General features: G+C 46.0%; 1 protein-coding gene across 1 annotated transcript; it reads left to right on the forward strand.

Moving 5' to 3' along the window:
• The first annotated feature begins 894 nt into the window (after positions 1 to 894).
• Positions 895 to 21,253, forward strand: lrig3 (leucine-rich repeats and immunoglobulin-like domains 3). The gene is made up of 19 exons (XM_062383150.1): positions 895 to 1,366; positions 5,401 to 5,472; positions 5,585 to 5,659; positions 11,839 to 11,973; positions 12,169 to 12,312; positions 12,629 to 12,772; positions 12,861 to 13,004; positions 14,034 to 14,177; positions 16,078 to 16,158; positions 16,274 to 16,345; positions 16,859 to 16,930; positions 17,814 to 17,977; positions 18,326 to 18,661; positions 18,773 to 19,054; positions 19,175 to 19,651; positions 19,740 to 19,898; positions 19,991 to 20,131; positions 20,263 to 20,517; positions 20,605 to 21,253. Exons 1-19 carry the CDS (start codon positions 1,170 to 1,172, stop codon positions 20,847 to 20,849), a joined length of 3,339 nt encoding a protein of 1,112 aa, XP_062239134.1. The 5' UTR covers positions 895 to 1,169; the 3' UTR covers positions 20,850 to 21,253.
• Positions 21,254 to 22,976: the final 1,723 nt, after the last annotated feature.

Genomic DNA, 22,976 nt, shown 5'->3' on the forward strand with positions numbered 1-22,976 from the left:
CTGGTCCCTGGAACAGTGAGAAGAGCTCGGCCTGAGGATTTCAGAGGAAATGTTCATGTGGGATTAAAAGTTGTAATATGATCAGGAGCCTATATCATGCAGTGCCTTAAAGTTAATCAACTAATATGGTGAGATGTAGCAAAGAACATTTGTCTGTTCCATTAAACCTCGGAGCTCAGAATTATCGTGCCCTGAGTCGGTAGTTGCAACTGAAACGCCTCCCAATGTCCCATTACTGTCTGTGGACTTGTTATTTCAGTGTTAGTATGTATGAAATGCTGCTGAGTGCGTTATTGTGAACTGGTTTTACTAACAATTGCTTGCTGGATAAGGTAAACATTGTGGTCCGAGCCCTGAGGTACTATGAAACACGTCATTAGTACCTTTTTCCTGCTTTCCTTTTTTGGGTATACTTCCCTTTCACATTACTTATGTACAAGTTCTTTCTTACTTATACTCAAGTAGAACAGTCAATATGGCGCTTTCACTTCTACCTGAGTAAGACATTGTCTATGTATTTGTACTTTTACTTACGTACTCTTCCACTGTCAACCATTCTGCGAGAGCGTCTGTAATTGGACTGCATTATTTTTTACACTTTAAGCATTGTAAAGTTCCTGTCAATTCACAATGAAGGTCTGTAACACACACACACACACACACACACACACACACACACACACACACACACACACACACACACACACACAGAGTCTTGGATCAACTTACAATTAATTTCAAATGTCTGATATCACACTTTGAAATCAGACACTCCCCTCACTTTAGTTGCAGGCTCCAGCTCCGTGGACTGCATATCCCAGGGTGCCCGTGGGGCCCCTCCCCCCACATACCTCTGCTGTGCGCTCACGCTGCTCCGTGGGGATCCGGCTCTGCACCAGTTGCCCCAAGTCGCGCGGAGCTCGGCAACAAAAAAAAAAGTTCGTCCACGGGAATGGGCACGTTTCAGAAGACCGCTTTCCTCTCACACCTCCAGCCCGCGATCAGGACCAGGCAGCGGATGTAAGGACCCACCGTGGTGATCGACACCAGCACTTGGATCTGTTGTTTTCTTTTCTTTTCTTTTTTGGAGTGATTTCTCACTTTGGATAAGTTGCGCTGCAGCTGGAGCTCGAACCCACGACAGGGCTGTCGGTGCGGCCACAACAGAAATGTGTTCCTCCACGCAGCCTCGCGGAGCGGCGGGGCTCACCGTGGGGTTCCTCCTGGTTCTGGCGCTGCATCGTGGAGCCGCCGCGGACGCACGGACGTGTCCCCCTCCCTGCGCCTGTTTCGGGGAGCTGGTGGACTGCAGTCGGCTGAGAAGGGGCCAGGTTCCGCACACGATCCCGGAATGGACGGTTCAGCTGTGAGTCCAGTTAAAGAGCCCCATGTGTTCCGTGTCACTGTCGTGGATCCTGTGTTTGATTATGATCGTTCATCTAGTTTATCGTGCAGTCGCACCTTTGGGCTGGAAGCGCAAACGGGCTCAGATCAGTGTTTTCCCTCAACGCGGAGGGGGAAGATCAACATTCCTGTAGTAGTGGAAATGGAACGGGCTTGAAACCACACCGAGTTTGGTTTTCAGCAGGAAAACACTAGATAGACTTTGATTTAACTTCTCTGCTTCGTGTGAAGTGACACACAGGCAGGCAAGTTCCCAGAGACCACTGACAACCTCCCCCTGCCTCACTTGTCCAACTTGAGTCCATAATCTAAAAGTCTTAATAGGTTTTGTTTATTGTGTTGGTTCATGCAGTATCATTGAGAAGGCCAGCAGGGAAGCCCCGTGTGTTTTTACACATCAATGTGCTATTGTAAGCCTCTCCAATACCTCTTTATTAAGGTGTTAATGGTTCTGACCCATTATTCCCCCCCATGCAGGTATTCCAATGCAATCAGGCTTTGTGGAGTAAAAGTAGTTGAAGCACCAGCAGATACAAACTGTAACAGTAGTAATTGTGCTAGTGCTGGTTGTCGTTGTTGTAGTAATTACAACTCTATTAGTGGTTCGTAAACTTTCCCAATTTCCTTCCCGGTTTCCCTCAGTTCACACGGTTGCCAACTTGTTCAGCATGGTTCAACAGAGGAGTTGTAGCCTTATTGTGCGTTTGCAGTGACTGAAGTTTGTGTCTCAGTTTTGACTCTGTCTTCAGATTTTCATTTCACTGACCTCTAGGCCTTCAAAGCCATAAGAGCATAAATCAGATGAAGTCCCTGCCCAGGAATGGAGCGATATCTCCATCACTGTGTTTGTCTGCTGCACTCCAAATACCAAACACAACTTTAACAGCATGTTCTTTACCGTGTTCTACTTTACAGATAATTATTCTCACTGGATTTTTTTATTGCCCTGCATTTAGCTGGAGCTTTTTATTGTCCTGTGTCAGACGGCAGTGCTGGATTCAGTTCCTGGTTAAAGCCGCCGCTTCGCTGTTGAGTTTAGTTTTTCTCTTTTTCTAAAATGCGCTGCTCTGGAAACTTGACGTTGCCAGTGAAAGCAGACCCAGCCTGAGCCTCATAACCAAGGCCAGCCCACCAAAAAGAAAAGAAGAAAAAAAAAAAAGGTTCCACATGGGGGGAAAATTCTTTTCACTCTGGCATGCTAATTTACGAGTTGCTCTCCAGCACATCTTAAACCCCTCAAACCACCCGACCCTTTGTTTTCCAGCACCCCATTATTTCTGCTGAATTAGCAACCCCAGAGCCAGCGATGGTCCTGATTAAGGAGGAGCGTGTAGGATTAGTTCGTAACAAACTCGCAGAAAGAAAGAAAGAAAAAAAGGGGGGAAGGAGAAAGTAGGAGGGAGGAAGAAGGAGAGGAGCATGAAGGAGTAGGGTTAAGTCATGAGCATCAGGGAAGCTGTTGAGGGACAAATATTTGATGCCATCTCAACTTTTAGGGTTTAAGAACAAGGCAGGGAAGTAGTTTCAGGTTCCAAACAATATGTGTATCAGGGTCAGACATTTTTTGATGTTTTATAGATCGAGAACTTTGAGTCTGAGAATGACAACAAATGTTTCTTATAATGGTGATATACTCCCTGATAGTTTTACTAATACTTTTAAGATAAATTTGATTGTGTTTGTAGATTTAAATACTGTCCAGGTAACGTTAATTCTCAGTGAAAATGGGATATATACGAGAGATGATATTGGGAATCCTTGGGGTTCATGTTATAGTTAGCAACTTACCTGACATTCTGGAGTCAGCTACAAACTTAAGAAATTGACTTATTAAAACTGGAACATGAACTGTTCTGGATTCTCTTAAGAGTTCAAGTTTTGAGCAAAAACACAATTATTTAAACAGCTAATGCTAATGCTAAATGAAAAAAGATAAGAAAGCACAGAAAGAGTTTGACGATATAACAAAGTTTGATTGGTTTGGCTTTACATTAGCAACTAATCTGATGTTGTGATAGCTCTGTTGTAACGCTATATAGGAATGATAATAAAAAAAAGGTCAAAAACACAAATTCTATGTGCGTGTGTTTACCACAGTTTGCTCTTTGACATTTATATTGCTATTTTGGCAAACTTGTCTATAAAATGCACATAGATCCACAAGGATGTAAACAAACATTAATTTAATTTTAAACTTACTTTGACATCCACTGTGTCCCATTGTTATCTGGTCTAAAGCATTGATGACAGCTCTAGTAGCCTGAAGAGTAGGTCATTCATTCACTTTTCAGCCTCTGATAAGAATGTTGTGCGGCACATTTTCACCCGAGCAGCAGATACAGGCTGAAGCCTGCACACAGCCCTGTGCGTTATCTTGCTCTGTTCCCAGCCTGCTTTGTGAGGGAAGTGGAAGTGTCGGGCTACTCAGGGTTTATCTAGGGAGGATGATACCACACCTTTCCCTTATGGCCCGCAGTGCTGGAACTACAACAACAACAACAACACACAGCTGCTTGGAAATGGACGGATGTGGTTAGCGTTAGCAGGTTGAGTTAAACCCTGGTTGAGCGTTTCATCAAACTTTCCACCAAAGAACAAAAACAGGCCCCAGAATCTTCGACAGGGGTGTTTCAGATGTATGAAAGGCGTCCCTCTCGCTTTTCCTGGCATTGTGAATACATTACCAGTTGTTAGGTTCTTCCCCTCCTCCTAGAGCTCCTTGATGGATTCCAGATGAGGGAGGTGAGGAGGAGGGGTAGGGGGGGGGGTGTAAAAAAAGTGTCTGGCAACACAGCGTTGATGGCGCACAGCGGCGTCCATAGCTCCGCCACTTTATGGCACACACGGTTCAGTTTCTTGCCAGACTCCTTGGGCTGGTTTTCAGGCTTCTCGACAAAACAGGCAGCAAAGGCCAGAATCCCCCCCCCCCCCCCCCCCCCCCGATGAGCTGCAGTCAGTACGGCCTCGGTCCATTCAGGGACCAGGTTCCGTCAAGTAAGAGACAGTCCTGGATCCAAGACAGGCGATTCCGACAAAAAGAAAACATTGACCAAAGTCGATCAGGAACTTTGCAAGACAGAAACAGGCAATCAGCAAACACAGCCCTAACAAAATGCACAAAATAATCATCAACCTTTCAACATCAAAGCACAAATCAATACAGGGATAGTTTTAGTTTGAAAGTGGTGAATTTGGACCGAGCATGGGCCAGAACTGAAACCTCGACTCTGGCGCTTTTACCGACTTCCCTCGCCAGCATCCGGCCTCCTTTCATCCAGAAAGAATCTCGCCCCTCAATAACTTATCAGCTTGTCTGTTTTGGCTTTGCCTCTCAGCGGAGGCCTGGATATAAAGGGAGCTGTTTTGGCATGGCCGCGCTCTGCTGTGTTATGAAGAAGGGATGAAAAGCCAACACCAGACCTTTAACTTGAACCCCCCTCCCCAAAAATAGCCATTTTTGGGCTTGAATGGGAAAGCAGTTTGTTTTGGAACTTTTTTGTTGTTGATTTCAGATGTTAGTCACGCAGAATCAGTGCCTGGCCATCGGAGGATGTTTCTCAGAAGAGACTTTGAAGAATAGCATTCTGAAAATGTTGTTTCTGAGGTTAGACCTGGAAATAAATGTAGTTTGAAACCAAGGTCTATCCAAGTCGTTAAAACTTGTCATTCAACCATAATAAGAAGCAGTTAAATAACGTTTTAAAGAGTTTATTAAAAGACTGAGGTACTGATTTTCGACTTGACAGGTTTTGAAACTTTTTTCAATTTTCTCTTGCGTTATTGATCTTGCAGCATTTCTCGAAACCTTGCGAATTAATTACAGCGGCCTCACTTTGTTCCACTTCCTGTCTCCACGGTGTGAAAGCACAATAACACAGAGGATTTGTGTGTAATTATGATTGTTGTGTCAACCAAAATGGAACACTGCAGCAATAGAAAACTGTCATGCTTGTTGTACACTTTTCCCTTACTTTCTGTTTTTTTTTTCTTCTGCAGGGACCTGAGCCATAACAAATTGCAGGTGCTTGACAGCAATTTGTTTTCCAGACTACAACATCTGAGTGAAATGTGAGTATGCTCTTTGTTCTCAGTGCTTTGTAAAGTCAAGACAGGATCCTAACAAACAGCTCCCACTGTCCTACATGTTACCAACCCATTTCTTTTTCCTCATTGTTTACAGAAAGCTAAACCACAATGAGCTCGAGGCCATTCCAGATTTGGGCCCTTGCGCTTCAAACATCACAACGCTCATTCTGTAAGTAAACCACTTCATCACTTTGATTAACACCTCTGTGGCCTCTCCTGAGAGTCCTTGCCCGGCCTGCATGGTCTTCCTCTGCCAGGGCTGTCGCTTCTGGTTAAAGTAGTGAGCTGGGAAGTGGTTCCTCCCCCGTCATTCCCTCTAGAGAGCAACCCTTTTGGCCGAGCCGGTTCCCAGACAGGGTAGTCAGAGCCATGGCAGCCGGCCCCAGACGGGTCACGTGTTGGAAGACAAATGCCATCAACAGAAATGGAAAAGTTTCTTTTTTTTTAGTTGGCTTCTGCTGCCGTTGGTGTATTTTTAACCTTGAGGGAGTGACGTGATGCTGCACGGAGAGAAATCCGTCGTGTAAAATGAATTAAGTCCAAATTTGGGGATTTTTTTATGCTGCAGGTTTAGAGAAAGGATTACATGGTCTGTGTGCTCCTCTACGGGACTCAGAAAGTCAGAATGGCCCCACGGTTGTTTCTTAAACACCTACCTATTTGACCATTTCTTGAGCTGTCCCCTTAAGGAAGCCAAGTACTCTGTTTCTATGTTCCAATGCTTGACTTTGCTGATATGTAAGAAAAACAAAGTACTTGTCATATTGCATTACAATCAGCCTTCAACCAGAAGAGGCTTTGGAACACTGGGGTCCGATACGTGCCTTAAGAACAACACCAGATATTAGTGTGTGAAACCTCAACAATTTTGTTTGTTTTCCGTGGCGTGCCTCTCCAAAACCGAGCAATGTGAAGTTGTCGTGGAAGAATGTATCCGTCTCCTGGCTGGATGAGGTGCACTCCTCATCAAGCCCCGACACGACGCTCCTCAGCAGCCGCGGGGCCTGCAGCAGTCAGGCGCTGGCAATTTGTTTGCACGTTTAGCACAGGACTGTCACCTCCAGCTACAAGTGTCATCAGAGGAAGATGAGCAGGATGACTCGGTCTCAGCAAAGCGTTTTACACCTCGGCTGACGTGTTTCACTGCGTTTTTCGAGGCATACCTATGCAATTTATCCTGCTGGTACCTTATTTGTTCCAAAACACCTAGTGGGATATGGTTAGAAAGAAGTTAAACACTCGTCTGTCACAACTACTATTTGTTTTGTCCACGCAAACTTGAGCAATTCTGGAAAAAAGTGCAGGGTCCAGTTTTTCGATTTGATTTGAGGATACTGTTTGGTTCAGTCTACCAAAAGTTGTTTTGTCTGCGTTTACTTGACTTTAACCCACTCCAGACCGTGACTTTTAATAAGTGCAGAACATTAGTCACAGAGCAAATAAACTACTTCCATTATGTGATAATGCTCAGTAAAAAATAAGTATAGGAAATGCTCTTTTTCCTCAACATCTCCACTCAGGGAAAAATACTACAGCATGTTACCTTTGAACCAAAGCCACTGACCACAATTGGAAGTTGTGGGATAATAGTAAATATACAAATAGAGTCTGCAGTGTGGGTTAATAAAATGGGTTACACAGAAATTGCAGCCTACTTGTTCTACTAGCAAACATCAATTCAATTCAATTTGTATAGTGCCAAATCATAATATACATTATCTCAAGGCTTAAATTTAGTTTATATAGAAACCATACAGTTCCCTCAAAGAACATTAGCCACAACTAACTCTGCGGCGCAGTAGAAGCACCCGAGTGCACTTATTGCTGTCGATAAATAAATGTGCTATGTAATGTGACATGTTATATATCTGTTATATGTTGTTTCAATAAACTGTTTAGTCGAGATTTGTGTGAGGTACAGGATGATATAAAATGCAGACACTGGCTTATTTAAAAAAAAAAAATAGAGGAAATTTAGCTACTTCACAGTTCTCAGCTGGTGAAGTCAGGGACAAAGCAGGTTTCAAAAAGCCGAAGATGCAGAAGAAACTGAAATTCACACTTGCTCTCACTCACACTGCTGGTGTTGGCCGCCGCTGCCGTCTTTCCTCTGATTAAGCGACATAGTGAGATTTTTCTCTCCTGTGGAACATTTTTCCAGCATTTTTCTCCCTCCTTCAGTTTCTCCGAGCTGGGAGGGTAGTAAAGGAGAAAAAAAAAGACCTCGGGGTATCGAATAGCACTTATTCAAACAGCCAGTCAGACATAGCGGCAGCTCTCTCCGACTTCTTTGACCTCGCAGCTCCGAGTAAAAACAAACGGCAATAACCCTGCAGCTGGTAGTAATTGAGTCGTGATCATCTTAATTAATTGAACAATTTCCCAGGAATTTATAGAGGGGGTAAACCCCACCGCTGCTAAATCCCTCTGCCTGTGTTCAGGGGGGTTGAACAAATGACCTGGAGATTCCAGGTCTGATTAGATAGAGGAGGATGTAAACCTCTTGGTATGTCCACGGAAATTGGGACCTTGTGGAAGATGAGAAATACACACCCAAACAGTAGCTATTATAGTTATTATGCATGACATTTAATAATGAATACAATGTGTGTTCGAAAGACACACTATTGCTGCAAGTGATTAATCGTATCATTATTTGCTGGGTAGTTTTGATTTATCATTTATTACTTCACTCTATTAAATCGTGTTTTGATTTCCTGAAACCCTGAGGTGTACAATGATATACAAAACGGAAAGACAGAAGCTAAGCGTTAGAATCTATCAAAACTAGCCCTAATTTATTGTCAATCCAGTTATCGATTGTTTTTTTAAGCCTTAACGTCAAGCTTTTGGTACCTTCAAACTTGTTTTGTTCTTTAGAGAAGAACCTGGTAGTTAGTACAACGAGGTATAGCTGGTCGGACATAGAATAGAGCGCCGCCTACAGATACATTGTGTGATTAACAGATCATCTCTTGAGAGCTACATCGCAGACTTGCACTTACTCGCAAAGAAGAATGCACACTAATAAAAGTGACACATTTTAACACAGATGCATTTTAAACCTGCATCAACATGCGTTTTTAAGTATTGCAGGCAAACAGAAATGCGTTTGAAGACTTTTACGGCTCAATTGTATGCAGAGTTCCACCAGTTCACACGTGCATTGGATCTGTGCTTCTCTCCAATCCACCGAGTTGATCGACGTGATGAGATGATCAACCGTTAGAGTGAGATATGTGCAGGGATTAAAATGGCGTCTCGACAGCGAACGCAGCCCTGGTTTTCATTACAGGCGCCACTGCGTAGAGGGGGGAGTCATCCGATGGCTTCTCAAAACTCTGTTCTTTTTCCAATAGGAAATACCACACACACGGACGCACCACCGCACATATGCATGCACACACACACACACACACACTCTAGGAGCGAGACGGTTTTAGAAAAAGCCACTTTCCATTTAAAGAACTTCGCCCATTAAAAGAATTAGTTGCTGCTCGGTGGACAACAACAACAACAAACAACACCAAACTGGATTCTGGGATTTGATTTAACAACGTAGCTTTTCAGTGTATATATGTGGTCAGTTTGATGGTGGTTGAGAGCAGCTGGCAGATACGTGTGAAACCATCATCGTGTCGGTGTAATAAAAAAGAAATACGGCTTCATCTGCACTTATTACGCTCTTATGGACTCAAGGTCTTTGAAAAATTGGACAGAAAATGCTTGCAGATGAAGAGTTAAGTCATGTTTTTTTTTGTCGATGTTGAAAACCATCCAACCAGAGAGCGTTATTCTGACTTTTTATGCAGACGAGACATTTTATTTGGTTGCGATCCCATTGGCCGAGCAGCGTTCCTTCAGTCTCTCTCAGCCCCTCGACCTTGTTTAATGAGAACATATTTCATCAGTGCCTCTGGCGGCTATTGACACTTGCCTGGCCCTCGATCGACTCCCACCGACAGCGGCAGAGCCCCGCGGCCACGGTTGCAATGGCTCCATAATCACGTTATCTGATGGCAAACTGGACGAACAAATTTGAAGTGTGCGTAATTAAAAGTGCACAATGCGGGGATTGTTTGTGTGTGGACAAGACAAGAGGAGGACTCGCGGAGGGGACGTGCAGATGTCCAGATGAGACGGACAAAGGAGGGACAGTCGGGGTCGCCATGTGCAGGCCGAGCTTTTGCAACTGTCCGGCCATACAGTTCCACACAGTTTACCGAGCCCTATAGATTTTTATCGGAATATAAGTCGAATTTATCTGAGGGAGTAGTTCCTGATACCCTCCAGCAGACAAACTTCAGGGTCAGCCTCCTGGTTCTAGGCAGGAAGTGCACGCCAGCCCCTCTCCCTCTCTCTCTCTCCCTGTGGCTCCACTTCCCCCCCCCCATGAGAGGAACTGGAAAGACTGGTTCTCTCCAACCGGGCGGCCCTCTTTCTCTCAGCGACCAGTCAGGGGAACATGAAAACCGATATACAGGTGGTGTGCAGCGCTTTTGTTCGGGACCTGGAGGCTGTGGCGTGTGGAGAGCCCTCTGCAAATCTCCACACAAAAGCGCTGCCTGTGGCGGTGTTTATTAGAGACGCAGAGCCGATGAATTTTTCCGGAACCATATTTGAGTGTTGGTCACGTTTTAGGCGGCTGAAAACACCTCTATGGTGAATTAACACGGGGATTCTGGCCTCATCATTAACAGACATGTCAACTGGACTGATCTTACACCAAACTCCCTGTACTTATATACAAATTTAATCCAGCTATGATTAAGGTATAAAATCCCAAATTTGACACTTTTTGTAGTTTCTGCCCCGACCTCCACTCTGCCAGCCCCCCCCCGACTACTGTCTATCTATACCTGGCACTGTACCAAGTTTGACTCGAGCCCCGAGTAGAGAGACATGCTCCGGCGGGTTTTATTCCAGCGTTGCCCCACAGTCTGCAGCCCGCCCTCCATTTTGGGCCGGTGTGTTTAATGGTGTATCTCGTCTTGTGTCAGACGATTACCTAAACGTGCTGCAGTCTCCAGATGGAGAAGCGTGTTTCTGTATAAAATGGACTGTATACACCAGCAGTCAGCACATGTGGAAAACATGACTCTGGGAGTTACGGCACGGTGGAATCAGTGAGACATCTTGATTTCACAGCAGTGTGGTGCCACGCTGTCTCAGACTCAGGTGGAAGCAGGGAATAGAAAATCTGAGATCAAGATGAGACTCAACAGTAGTGTTGGCAACATGATACAAACATACATGTACTAATTTCTATATGATATACATAAATCATTCATCTTTTTTACCTGTTCTTTTCTTAGTTTTCTTAATGTTATGAAAACAACAGTCTTGAAAGGTGTAAGTCATGGATTCACTCCAGAATTTCAAACTTCATGGAATTTATGGCCAGAATGGAAGTAAAAAAATCGAAAAACTGAAAACATGCTGAAACACGGTAATGTTTGGTAAATTTGCCTGAGAAATTAATACATCAATTATCAAACTAGTAGATTTGTGTTGTTTAAGGAATCTCCTCAGCTCTGCTCATGACAGCTGCCACTCTCCTCACTCACCCGCTACCGTGACTGACAGATTTCCAACAATTAAATATTAATGACACCACATCCCAAATTAAACCTGCATTATAAAACTGTTGACACTGTTTGTTTTCATGTGCTGTTGGAAAATGAATCAGAAAGACTAACACAGTTCTGGTCTGTAAGGTGTAGCGGGGGGGGGGGGCTGCAACCATCGGCATGAATACTGAAAACGAGGTCTGTAGTCTGGTGCATTGGAGGGAATTCCTGCGACCCCCCCTCCCTCACGCTCTCACTCTCTCTCTACAGCCGAGTCTCATGCACAAAGAGGGCACTGTACAAACTCTGTTTATAACTAAGCAGTCCCTGCACTGCAATTTAGGAGGCGTGCAGCTCAGGAAATTGCTGGCCTCTGCCGAGGCATGCTTTCACTGAGGGAATGGTATTCATCAGCCTAGTAATTGGCAGGTTACCTTTTTAAATACCTTGTTAGTAATTACCTTATAAACAAAATAACACATTTCCTAACCAAAGATTGTTTGGACTTTGTGTGAAGAGCAGCGGCACTGATCATAACGAACAATTTGTGAAATATGCTCCGAGCCTCAGCAGGAGAAAGGGAACTATGACACAGCTTCTCATTGGGTGGTAAGTTTTTCGATTCGCGAGCGCGTGAGAGTTCGTCATTTTTTAATACCCCAGGCTAATTGAGGGACTTGACTGTTTGCGTATCTGGGAACACGAACCTGGTGCGCGCCACTAGTCAAATACACAGTATTTCGGTCATTTATTGGAGCGATGCTGTCTGTGTTTTCAGAGCAAACAACAGGATCAGCAGGATCTCTGTGGAGCAGCTCCAGCCCTTCCTCGCTCTGGAAACGCTCGACCTCAGCTACAACAACATTGTGGATATAAAGGCCAGCTCCTTCCCCGCTCTGCCCCTGAAGAACCTGTGAGTGCCAACATCTCTGTTTGTACCTAATGTTTGTGCCTTTTCTGTTTGGTTAAGGAGAATGGAAAACAGAACCTTCCCAATCAGACATTTGAATCATATGCAGGACACGACACACTCAAACTGAAATGCGGTTTTTAGTCTGTCTATGCGTTTTTTTCAAATCAACCTTACACCTTAATGTTTCCGCCTCAGGTTCCTCAACAATAATCGGATCTCCTCGCTGGAGACGGGCTGTTTCACCAACCTGTCCAGCAGCCTGCAGGTTCTCCGGCTCAACCGCAATCGCCTCTCCTCCATCCCGGCCAAGATCTTCCAGCTGCCCAACCTCCAGCATCTGTAAGCTCGCTGCACTCGCGCATTTCCATTTCAAGCCCGGACTATTTCCAAGGAAACAATTATTTTCTCATTTTGTGTCGTCATTCAGATTCTTAACGGTTCACGAAGTTATTAAGCACGTTTTTATTATGTGCTAATAGACATTGTGGCTTTGAAATCTGATGACATATTTTGAGAAATCACGAGAATAGCACCATTGTGGCAGACTTGAATTAAGGTTTTTAAGTTTGTCTGCTGCTGATTTGCTATGAAGTGTTCTCAGTTGACTTCTCCTTCCTCGTGCCCTGACACCGAGTGTTTACTGTTTGTGTGTCAGAGACCTGAGCAGGAACCGGGTTCGCAGGGTGGAGGGCCTGACGTTCCACGGTCTGCACGCGCTCAGCTCCCTCAAGATGCAGAGGAACGGCCTCAGTCGCCTGATGGACGGAGCCTTCTGGGGCCTCAGCAACATGGAAGTCCTGTAAGGATTATTCAGAAAGGATGTGCATCAGGTTCTGCTTTTTTCCAAATCCGGTGTAAAGTCTCATTTTGTACGTGTGGACCTGCAGGCAGCTGGACTACAACAACCTGACGGATGTGAGCAAGGGCTGGCTGTACGGCCTGCTGACTCTGCAGCAGCTCCACCTCGGCCACAACGCCATCAGCAGGATCCGACCTGACGCCTGGGAGTTCTGCCAGAAACTCAGCGAGCTGTGAGTCCACCTATTTGGTTTTTTCTCCCCCCTTCGCCCTCTTTCTTTCTTCTCTCCCCTCCTTCTTGTTATTCCCACCTCACTTTCCATTCACATCCTGAACTCCCAACACTTTTCTGTCGCCCTCTCCTCCTCTCTGGCACTCCCGGCTGCCCTTTCTCACACTCCAGTTCCCCCCGTCACCAATCCCCACGTCCACACACACACAGACAAAACACTGTCTCTTATGCTCGGCCGGTCGGTGCCAACATTAAAGCACTGCCAAAATATTACACACCCGTTTGCCTCCTTTCTGCTCGGCTGTTACTTGAGCCAAAACATCGACCTCCGGAAGTCCCGCATTCTTTCCTATTGGAAATTTCATCATTATTTGCAAAAAAATCATAACACTCGGACTTGATTTCCCACCCATCTACAAACATTCCTTTGAACAGATTGAATTTCCTTTGTTGTGGCCGTTGTTTACAGCAGCGGTCGGCTCGGCGTTGGCAGTGTCTGGAGCGTTCTTCACGGAGTGGTTGTTGTTCTTTTCCCCTCGCGTCGCTCGCGCTTATCACGTCAACCTGAGCGTAAACAAGCCGCCCATGAGGCAGGGAGCGGGTCCAGCTATCTGATGGCTCCTCATCTGAGTTTACTTTAAAAAACGCTCGGAATAGTTTGTTTCGGGATTTCAGTTTTGTTGGAAAATGTAATTTTTCTCAAACAAAACAAAAAGTCATTGAATCAAATCTCGATGAGAGATTGTCTTGAAGTCGAATTCTTGGGGGTTTTCAGACAATTTGGTGTTTCCTGCAAACACACTTCCAATAGAGGAAGGACAGCATCTATTTCACCACATTTAACACCAATTTGGATATAGTCAAGTTTTTCCGGAGACAAATGGTGGGTGATGTCTTTAGAGGACGATGCCGGAGGAGGTGTGAGAAATTAAGCGCTGGTGGTTCTTGTGCGTGTTTGGGAGTTTTCCAGGACTCCAGGCGTCCAAGGCCCAGTTCTCATGTTGTTGTGTTGTCTGTATCTGTTCCACAGCAACCTCTCCTCCAACCATCTGTCCAGGCTGGACGAGTCCAGCTTCGTCGGCCTCAGCCTGCTGGACGAGCTCCACATCGGAAACAACCGTGTGAGCTTCATTGCAGATGGAGCTTTCCGAGGCCTCTCCAACCTGCAGGCGCTGTAAGTGAAATTCAATGTTTTCTGTAGAACACCTCAGTCTTTAGAAGACGATTAGGGCCTGTGTCCAACACTGGGATGTGAAATGAACAAGTTGATGGGAGCAATAACTGGTTTTCGCAAATTCTCCACTAACTGAGGAGATCTTCCGCAGTTTCCTCCACTCAGCTAACATCTGATAAGAGAATATCATGGGCTTTGTAAACATGTGATTGTTAAACTGCCGTAAAAGTCAGGGCCCAGTTCTCCAGAGATCCTCCGCAGGTCACGTCTGAAAACGACTTCAGTCAGTACATAAGCTGCTTTAAAAGGAAATATAATACCACTGTGGACATTGATGGGTTGCCCTAAAATACACAATCTTATAATAAGCTGACCAACATACCAAACATATAAAAACATACCAAACTGTTCATTTGAAGCTTTTGCGGAGCGAGCTTGTTGTCGTAAGTGTTCCAGCATTACAGCATGAACATCAAATGTACGTATGAATCCATTAGTGCCCCGCAGGCCGCTGGGTCGCCCCTCCCAGCCTCTTTAAACCCACCTCCACCATCCATCCCCTGCCTGAGTGGAAATATCCTGCCCGATTTGTTTTGGGGATGTGAAATAGATTAGTGTGTTGAGGTCTCTCCACACACATAAAAAAAAAACCTCTGCTACACAACCCCGACCTCAACAACCCCCCACCCCCAACTCTCCCCTGACTCCACCCAAGCCCCCCTAACACACACACACACACATGTTCACCCATCCCCCCCCTTTCCCACAGAGGGGCTTCAGAACATTTCCCCTGGTTGGAATTGTTTTAACTGGAACCAAATGTGAGCTGTGCTGCTGAGGTCACCGTAGGGCAGGTGTGCAGCTCGGTGGACATGGATTGCCTCAGGGCTCCTAACCTGCCACCCCAACCCCCAACCCCTACATTTACATACGCCCTTCCCCAATCTCGATCGGCCATAGCCAGGCAGGCCGAGGAGGAAAACAGTTGAAAAGCATCTCACCAGCGTAAGGGTCTCACCACGCAATTTCTCTCTGAGATTATTTTGGCTTCTTTCTTTATTCTGACACTGAATTTGTAGTTGTTTGGATACAGCTCATCAGCAGTTTGCCTTTTCAAACAGCGAGAGGTTCTTTGCACAAACACGTCCACAACAGCAACAAAGGGGGAGGATGTGTGGAGTTCAGTGCATGTATGAAAGCGGCTTATGAGGCAATGGTCTCACATAGACAAATGATGATGTGGTGAACCTGTGCGAGTGAGGGGGCGATTAAAACAGTCGCTTCCTGTGGCAAAGCAAATCGCAAGGGTGGCTTTGCGTGGAGTTCAACTTTGACCCGCCAGGTTTGCTATGCATTTTCGTATGAATGACGATGCTCCAATACACAGAGAGTTTTCTGTACCCACGTTAATAGAAAGTAAACTGACTTAATTAACAAGCGAACGATCGCCGGTTGTACCCGCAGCTCCTACAACAATACGATAATCCACAAATAATAATCTCAGATGTATGATGTATTTAATGGTGCATGGAAGATCGGTGGTCTAATTTCCTTTTAGGTCAACCCACATGCATGTTTGACTTGCACGCAGAGTATATAAATATCCCAACAAAAAATAAGTTAAAAAATGCAGCACACATGTTGTATTGCCCCACTTCCTTGTAAAAGTGTGTCTTTCTTCCAATGCATTGGAGTTGCAGACTTCTAGAAGTGCCGCAAAGGCCGAGAAGGAACTTCCTGTGAGGCGTGGAACCGCCTCGAATATAATTTTAAAGTCTCAAGCATTTTCCCCCTCTCGCAAAAACGCAAAACCGCATAAAGTTTTATTAACATCGCGAGCGCAGTTGTTGTTTGGGTGTGGATTCTTTACAGTGCGGCCTCTCTTTGTTTCCTCTGAAAGGGACCTTCAAAATAATGAAATCTCCTGGACCATCGAGGACATGAATGGGCCTTTCTCTGCTTTGGACAACCTGAAGAAACTGTGAGTTCACATCCAGCGTCATGTTTGACTTAATGCCACACATGAACATAATAAAGGTCGGGGAGAAAAATTTAAGTTTGAAACTGACGCAACGACGTTTGTCCCCTCTACTCAGGTTTCTGCATGGGAACCAGATCCGCTCGGTGACCAAGAAGTCTTTCTCAGGCCTGGACGCGCTGCAGCACCTGTGAGTCCACCTCGAGTTTCACTGATTGTTCCCAAACGTCGGAGCTGTAAACTAAGCAGGGTGAATCACACCGAGACACAGGGGCTGTTTGTTAGAGCCGTGCACCCAGACCGTCTTCTCCCAGTCCCCCGCTTTGATGTGGAAACAAGGAAAAACTCTTGCCATTAGTATCTTTACATGTGTGCCAGACTATATCGATCACCAAGACGCGAGGAGTGTGTGTGTGTGTGTGTGTGTGTGTGTGTACAACAGCTGCATTTGATTCTAATTAGAGTTTTTTCCCAGCCGTTGCCAGAGCTCAAAGCAGCCCAGAGTCGGGCCTCTCTTGATTAACGCAGAAAACTGCTGCCCAGACTTTTATTGTTCTGGAGTGCAGGCCTTCTTTTTCTTCTTTCAATTGAAGTTTCTGTAGCCTTCACTCCGTACGGCTGATGTTGGCAAAAAAATATGCCCCCCCCCCCCCTTAGAGGATCTTATCCAGTCCTAATTCCTGTTTTCTCTTCTCCTCCACAGAGATTTGAGCAACAACGCGATCATGTCCATTCAAGCGAACGCCTTCTCGCAGATGAAGAACCTGCAGGAGCTGTAAGTGTGATCATGTTCAAGGACGCTTTGGGTTAGAGCTGTAGTTTGGATGTGGGACAGAACACCAGGTGAAAGTCATTATGGTCTGCTGGGAAAGTGGGCACCCGAACAGAACGCACTGCAGTGTTAATGGGAGCGGGTTCGGTTTCCTCTGTCTCCCTTCCACTGAGGGAGAGTTTACAGCAACAAGCAATGTGAGGGAATCTTTACCCAGGAGTTTGGAAAGGCTGCTGGCCCCGTTTTAGTTTCAAAACTCTGAAGCAGCATTTTAGTCTGGATGGGCGGAAACAGAGATGTTTGGAAAGGATGATGTAGACGCTCACATGCATTTGCTGACTGGGTCTTTTCAGGAAAACAACTAGAATTCACCTCATCTACCACTAAAGAAGGCAACATGAATAATCAATTATAAGTGTTGTTGACACTGATGTCTCTGCTAACAACAGATATAACTGCTTACATGCTTAGGAGACATGAGTGGTCACTGTTTATTATGAAAAATGCAGTTTTCAAACTAAAACGTTGCAGTATGGATGTAGCCTCTAGGGATTGTTTGTTATTACATACATCTAAAAATAATTGCGTACATAAAGTATCTAAGGGGTTTGTGTGTTAACACTGCGGGTGATTTCTCACAATTAAAATTCACAATTTCTATTACAAAATTTCCCTTTAAAGTCTATTACCTTTCTGTAGCACCCTCAGCTGATATAATGGGAGAAATTCACAAAATCTAATTAATGAATGACAGGATTAGTCTGGATATGGCAAACCCTCCTGTGTTGATCCCTCTGTCGTCCATGCGAAATATCACAGCCAACTCTTTGGAATAATACTGCCGCAGTGTGAATTGAACGTTTCTGGTATCTCCTCCCCTGGGCAGGCGTCTGAACACCTCCAGCCTGCTGTGCGACTGCCAGCTGAAGTGGCTTCCCATCTGGGTGGCAGAGCAAACCTTCCTGCCCTGCGTCAACGCCAGCTGCGCCCACCCGCAAATGCTGAAGGGCAGGAGCGTGTTTGCCGTCAGCCAGGACGAGTTTGTGTGTGGTGAGTGATGCATTCACTCGGTGGAATTCTACTTTACACACACACACACACACACACACACACACACACACACACATATGCTGTAATGCCTCAAAAACAGACATAATTCCTAGTCACTTTTTTCCATTTACACACTGACCCAGATTGTTCAGAACTTTCCTCCCCGACTCCTGGAGGAACTAATGAGCCTCACGAGGGAAACATTATGGAAATGTACTAAGTTTTCAGCTGTCCTGGTGACTCTTACATAGAACTAACTAGAACATAATGCACGCCAGTTCTGCCAGCGAGATGTAGACCTGAACACATTGAAACACGATTTTAAATGTCGACTCTTGTTTTTCGCAGATGATTTCCCAAAGCCTCAGATCACCGTTCAGCCGGAGACCCAGTCCGCCCTCAAGGGCACCAACGTGACGTTCATCTGCTCGGCGGCCAGCTCCAGCGACTCCCCCATGACCTTCGCCTGGAAGAAAGACAATGAGGTCCTGAACGACGCAGAGATCCACAACCAGGCCCACCTGCGAGTGCAAGGAGGATCGGGGGGTGAGACGGAAGTGACGGAGTACACGACCACCCTGCAGCTCCGTACCGTGGAGTTCTCCAGCGAGGGAAAATACCAGTGCATCATCTCCAACCACTTTGGATCGTCGTACTCCACCAAGGCCCGGCTCACTGTCAACAGTAAGCTTGGTTGGAAGAATCCAGATTTTTGGCATACGTCATTATCTCAAAGGTCCTTGCAGTGGCCGTCAAAGTCTTCTATGATTCTTAAATGATCTTTTCTTCTTCCAGTGTTGCCGTCCTTCACCAAGATGCCCATGGACTTGAGTATTCGTGCCGGAGCAACAGCCAGACTGGAATGTGCGGCTGTGGGTCACCCTTCACCTCAGATCGCCTGGCAGAAAGACGGGGGTACCGATTTTCCTGCCGCCCGTGAACGCCGCATGCACGTCATGCCGGAGGATGACGTCTTTTTCATAGTGGATGTCAAGACGGAGGATATCGGCGTTTACAGCTGCACAGCTCAGAACACAGCGGGAGCCATTTCTGCAAACGCTACACTTACTGTTCTAGGTGAGAAACACGGCTAGCATAGCAGATTGTACCAGGGACTGAATGAGGAATAAATAAACCTCTATGCTCACTTTTCTTCTCATGCTCATCTATTTCTTGTTGCTTCTTTCCCTCTGACAGAAACACCCTCCTTCCTGAGGCCGCTCATGGATCGCACTGTGGCCAAGGGCGAAACCGCCGTCCTCCAGTGCATTGCCGGCGGCAGCCCTCCCCCGAGGTTGAACTGGACCAAGGACGACAGCCCCTTGGTGGTGACAGAGCGCCACTTTTTTGCCGCCGCCAACCAGCTCCTCATCATCGTTGACGCAGCAGAGGCCGACGTGGGGAAGTACACCTGCGAGATGTCAAACGCGCTGGGCACGGAGAGGGGCAACGTTCGCCTGTCAGTCATATCGAACCCCAACTGCGACCCCGGCGTGCAGGGAGGCATGGGGGTCGGCGCCGTGGGCGGGGCCGGATCGGACGTCGATGGCTGGACCACAGTGGGAATCGTAATCATAGCGGTGGTGTGCTGCGTGGTGGGCACTTCGCTCGTTTGGGTGGTGATCATCTACCACACCCGACGACGGAACGAGGACTGCAGCGTCACCAACACAGGTGAGGTCACGATGCCTTTTTGGGACAGTCGTTTGGTTATCTATACAAATGAAAGCCTTAAATATAATTTGATGGCTTTCTCCTCCAGATGAGACCAACCTGCCTGCAGACATTCCCAGTTACCTCTCCTCCCAGGGCACGCTGGCTGACCGACAGGATGGCTACATCCCGTCAGAGAGCGGCAGCAGTCATCAGTACATGCCGTCGTCCCTCAGTGGCTTCTACCTGCAGCAGAAAGACATGAACGGTAAACACCTGCCCTTTCTTCTCTGTCCTTGGACTGAATCCTCTTGCAGCTTCCCATTATTTATACATGAAACTGTTCTTTCACCCATACAGGTCTTTGTCAGCTGGATACTGGAAGTGAAGCGGACTTGGAGGCAGCTATCGATCCTCTGCTCTGCCACTATCAAGGACCAATAGGCTCGTTGCTTCGCAGAGACAACATGTACGCCACTGACCCGTCAGAGGGCTTCACAGGTCTGTACAGCTCGCTTTGCTCAATGAAACATGTTCCCTCGATATTATTCTACATTTAATGACGAACATCTGATGTCTCTGGAAATTGTCTCTCATTTTGAAAAGGGACTAAAGAGTTTCTGTTTTTTCAGGCTGTTCCATCGACCAAAGGCCTGCATGCATTGAATCTTACAGCAGTAGCCTGCCCAGTTCTAAAAGGAGGGACTACTTCCTGTCTGAGCATTTTGACGTCTGCTCCTCGACGGTCCTGATGCAGCTCCCCAGCGCCGGCCTCCATCACGGCCCCTCCCACCAGCCGAGCGAACGCCGACCGTCCACGGAGGAGGAAGACTTGAGCGACTACGGCCGACCTCACGAGTGCCTCGCACCCTGCAACACCTTCATGGGTAGGTCTTGAGTGAATCAGTTTTCAAATCTTCAAAACGTTATATCCGTGCTTTGGTTTGACTTCTTCCTGCCCATCTCTCGTCCAGGAACATTTGGGAAAGCTCCCTGGAGGCCTCAGCAGGACCTGTACACGGGCTGCGGCCCGCCATCAGCTCCACACAATGCGATGACGCCACATGAGAACCCTTACACGGCTCCTGACGTCGATTCAGACCACGAAGAGAGCAGCCTCAGCAGGGACTCGTCGTCAGAGCACGACAGCAGCGTTTACGAACATCCGTTTGACTGCAGCAGGACGGATCCCTTGCCACAGCGCAGAACGAGCACTTAGCGGAGTGAGGCTCCTGCTGGATCTCGTTTTTCATGAAGAGGACGACCAAAAAAAACTCAATGAAATTTCTACCTCACTGAACGGACACTTTTGCAATAAGGACTCCTCAAATGTGCAAAGAGTGAATGTAACGGACGATTTCCTGTTCCTACAGAAAAAGAACCAGGAACATATTAAAAGCTGTTCTTTAAGGACACTGTTTAATGACAGATGAATATATACATTTTTTATATAAAGTTTATTATATTTTGTAAATTGTACATAAACAGATTCCATTATTTTTGCTTACCTTTTGTGTACGAGTATTTTGCGCCCTGCCTATTCAGTTATTCCTGCTTTGAATGAAGCAATGTTTTGCACATGTGTAAACAATAAAAACACCGTTATGTGTGCTGCTACATTCACCTCAGTGCCCCTGAGTCTTCAGTGATGTTACTGTGAGGTTCATGCAGGAGATGTGTTAGTAATGGGTGATGTGAGCTCAACTCTGAACAGAGCTCAAGGACAGTACAGGTCTGACATCAGTCTACTCAGCCCTGGTGAAATGTCCTCTTGTCTTTGATAATCAGTGTTTTAAGGAACCTCAACAAGAATTCCACAAGGAAACTGCCATCATAAATGGTTGCATGTACTGCTACTTATGGTAATAATACTTTTAAAACAGCAATTAGAGTTTTTTTCTAGCAAGGGGAATAATTTGGCACTAAAATGTTATTATACACATGAAACGGGGTCATTGTTGCTCACAGCAAGCTCATCTCACACATGCTCACCTTCAGTCAGACCACTAGACACATCAAGTGTATCAGTCTCTTATTCCCAACAATCTACTAATGATCTACAATCAGTCTTTTCATCATTGCGCGGTGAAAAATCTCAATCCAACTTTCTCTCCTGTGTGATCTGTCAGTGCTGCAATGAGAAGAACTCACAAAAAAAAAATCGTCTCGAACTGATTAATGTTTTTACGCAAACAAAAGGGAGCAAAGAAAAAACTCATTTCTGGACAGTTGAATTCCTGCAGTTGAAAGCTATTTATGTCCGAACCTGTACCCGACTTCTCCAGGGTTTACTGTGACGTGGATTGTTCCTCAAATAATCAACCTAATGAATAATCACACACATTAAAGACAGACGACAATTATTTCCACTAACGTTACTAGTATCATGTCATTACCACTAATTGTACTCACAGCAGCCGTTCACTACATCACATGTCAAAATAGCTGTCATGTTCTTCCTGACCATACAGATGAAGTATCCATCCAGTATCTATACTGCTTATTCCTTAAGGCTCGCAGGGAAAGATGGAGCCGATCCCAGTTGACACTGGGTGAGAGGCAGGTTATCTCAGGGAGACAAACAAGCATTCACATCTACAGTCACATTTTTAATGTCATTGGAAAGTGGGAGGAGGCCATGGTACCCAGAGAAAACCCACGGGGAGAACATGCAAACTCGACACAGGTAGACCCCAGTTGATTCAAACTGGGATTCTTCTGGCGGTGAGCGACAGTGCTAACCAACACACAAAAATATATAACAATAATATGAATACATACATGAACTTAAAAGCTGGTGCCACTGCTCACTAAAAAGGACTTGTGTTGCTCCCATCTCATCCAATTACAGTTACTCCTGCAGCCAGGACTGTAATTCACACACACACTATAGATATTACAGCTGCAGTCTACCTTTAATAATAATTACTTTATTAGTAAAGATGCCAGCAATCAAATAATCCGTGGAATAATTACATATAATTTCTGTTAAACACACAATTACCGCTGGGAGAGTGTTTGGCGTGTACACTGCACCATAGCCAAAGACTCAGGACTCTGTTAGCCGGATGACTCAGCCGCCTCCCTGCCTGCCTGATCCCCCAGCTCTTCTCGCCTGGCGGTTTGTTGTTTCAGGCCTCTCCTCCTCAACATGAGGGAAAAAGGTGTGCTTGTGCACCCGGCTTGCTGTTGAAACTTGCACTTGGACGGCGTCATGCGGCTCGCTGTCTGCCACAGTGGAGCCGTGTTTACGAAATGGCAGATTCACGATGGTGGTGCCAGCAGCTCGGAGGGCGGGGGGGATTCAGTCAGATCCCCTATTCAAGGCCGGTCGCCTCGGTCTGGC

Source organism: Platichthys flesus, chromosome 23, assembly GCF_949316205.1.
Source record: "Platichthys flesus chromosome 23, fPlaFle2.1, whole genome shotgun sequence".
Lineage (NCBI taxonomy): Eukaryota > Metazoa > Chordata > Actinopteri > Pleuronectiformes > Pleuronectidae > Platichthys > Platichthys flesus.

Coding starts and splice junctions, on each gene's coding strand:
- lrig3 (XM_062383150.1), top strand. CDS start 1,170: ATGTGTTCCTCCACGCAGCCTCGCGGAGCGGCGGGGCTCACCGTGGGG. Junction 13,005..14,033: donor TGCCAGAAACTCAGCGAGCT/GTGAGTCCACCT, acceptor TCTGTTCCACAG/CAACCTCTCCTCCAACCATC. Junction 18,662..18,772: donor GGCCCGGCTCACTGTCAACA/GTAAGCTTGGTT, acceptor TTCTTCTTCCAG/TGTTGCCGTCCTTCACCAAG.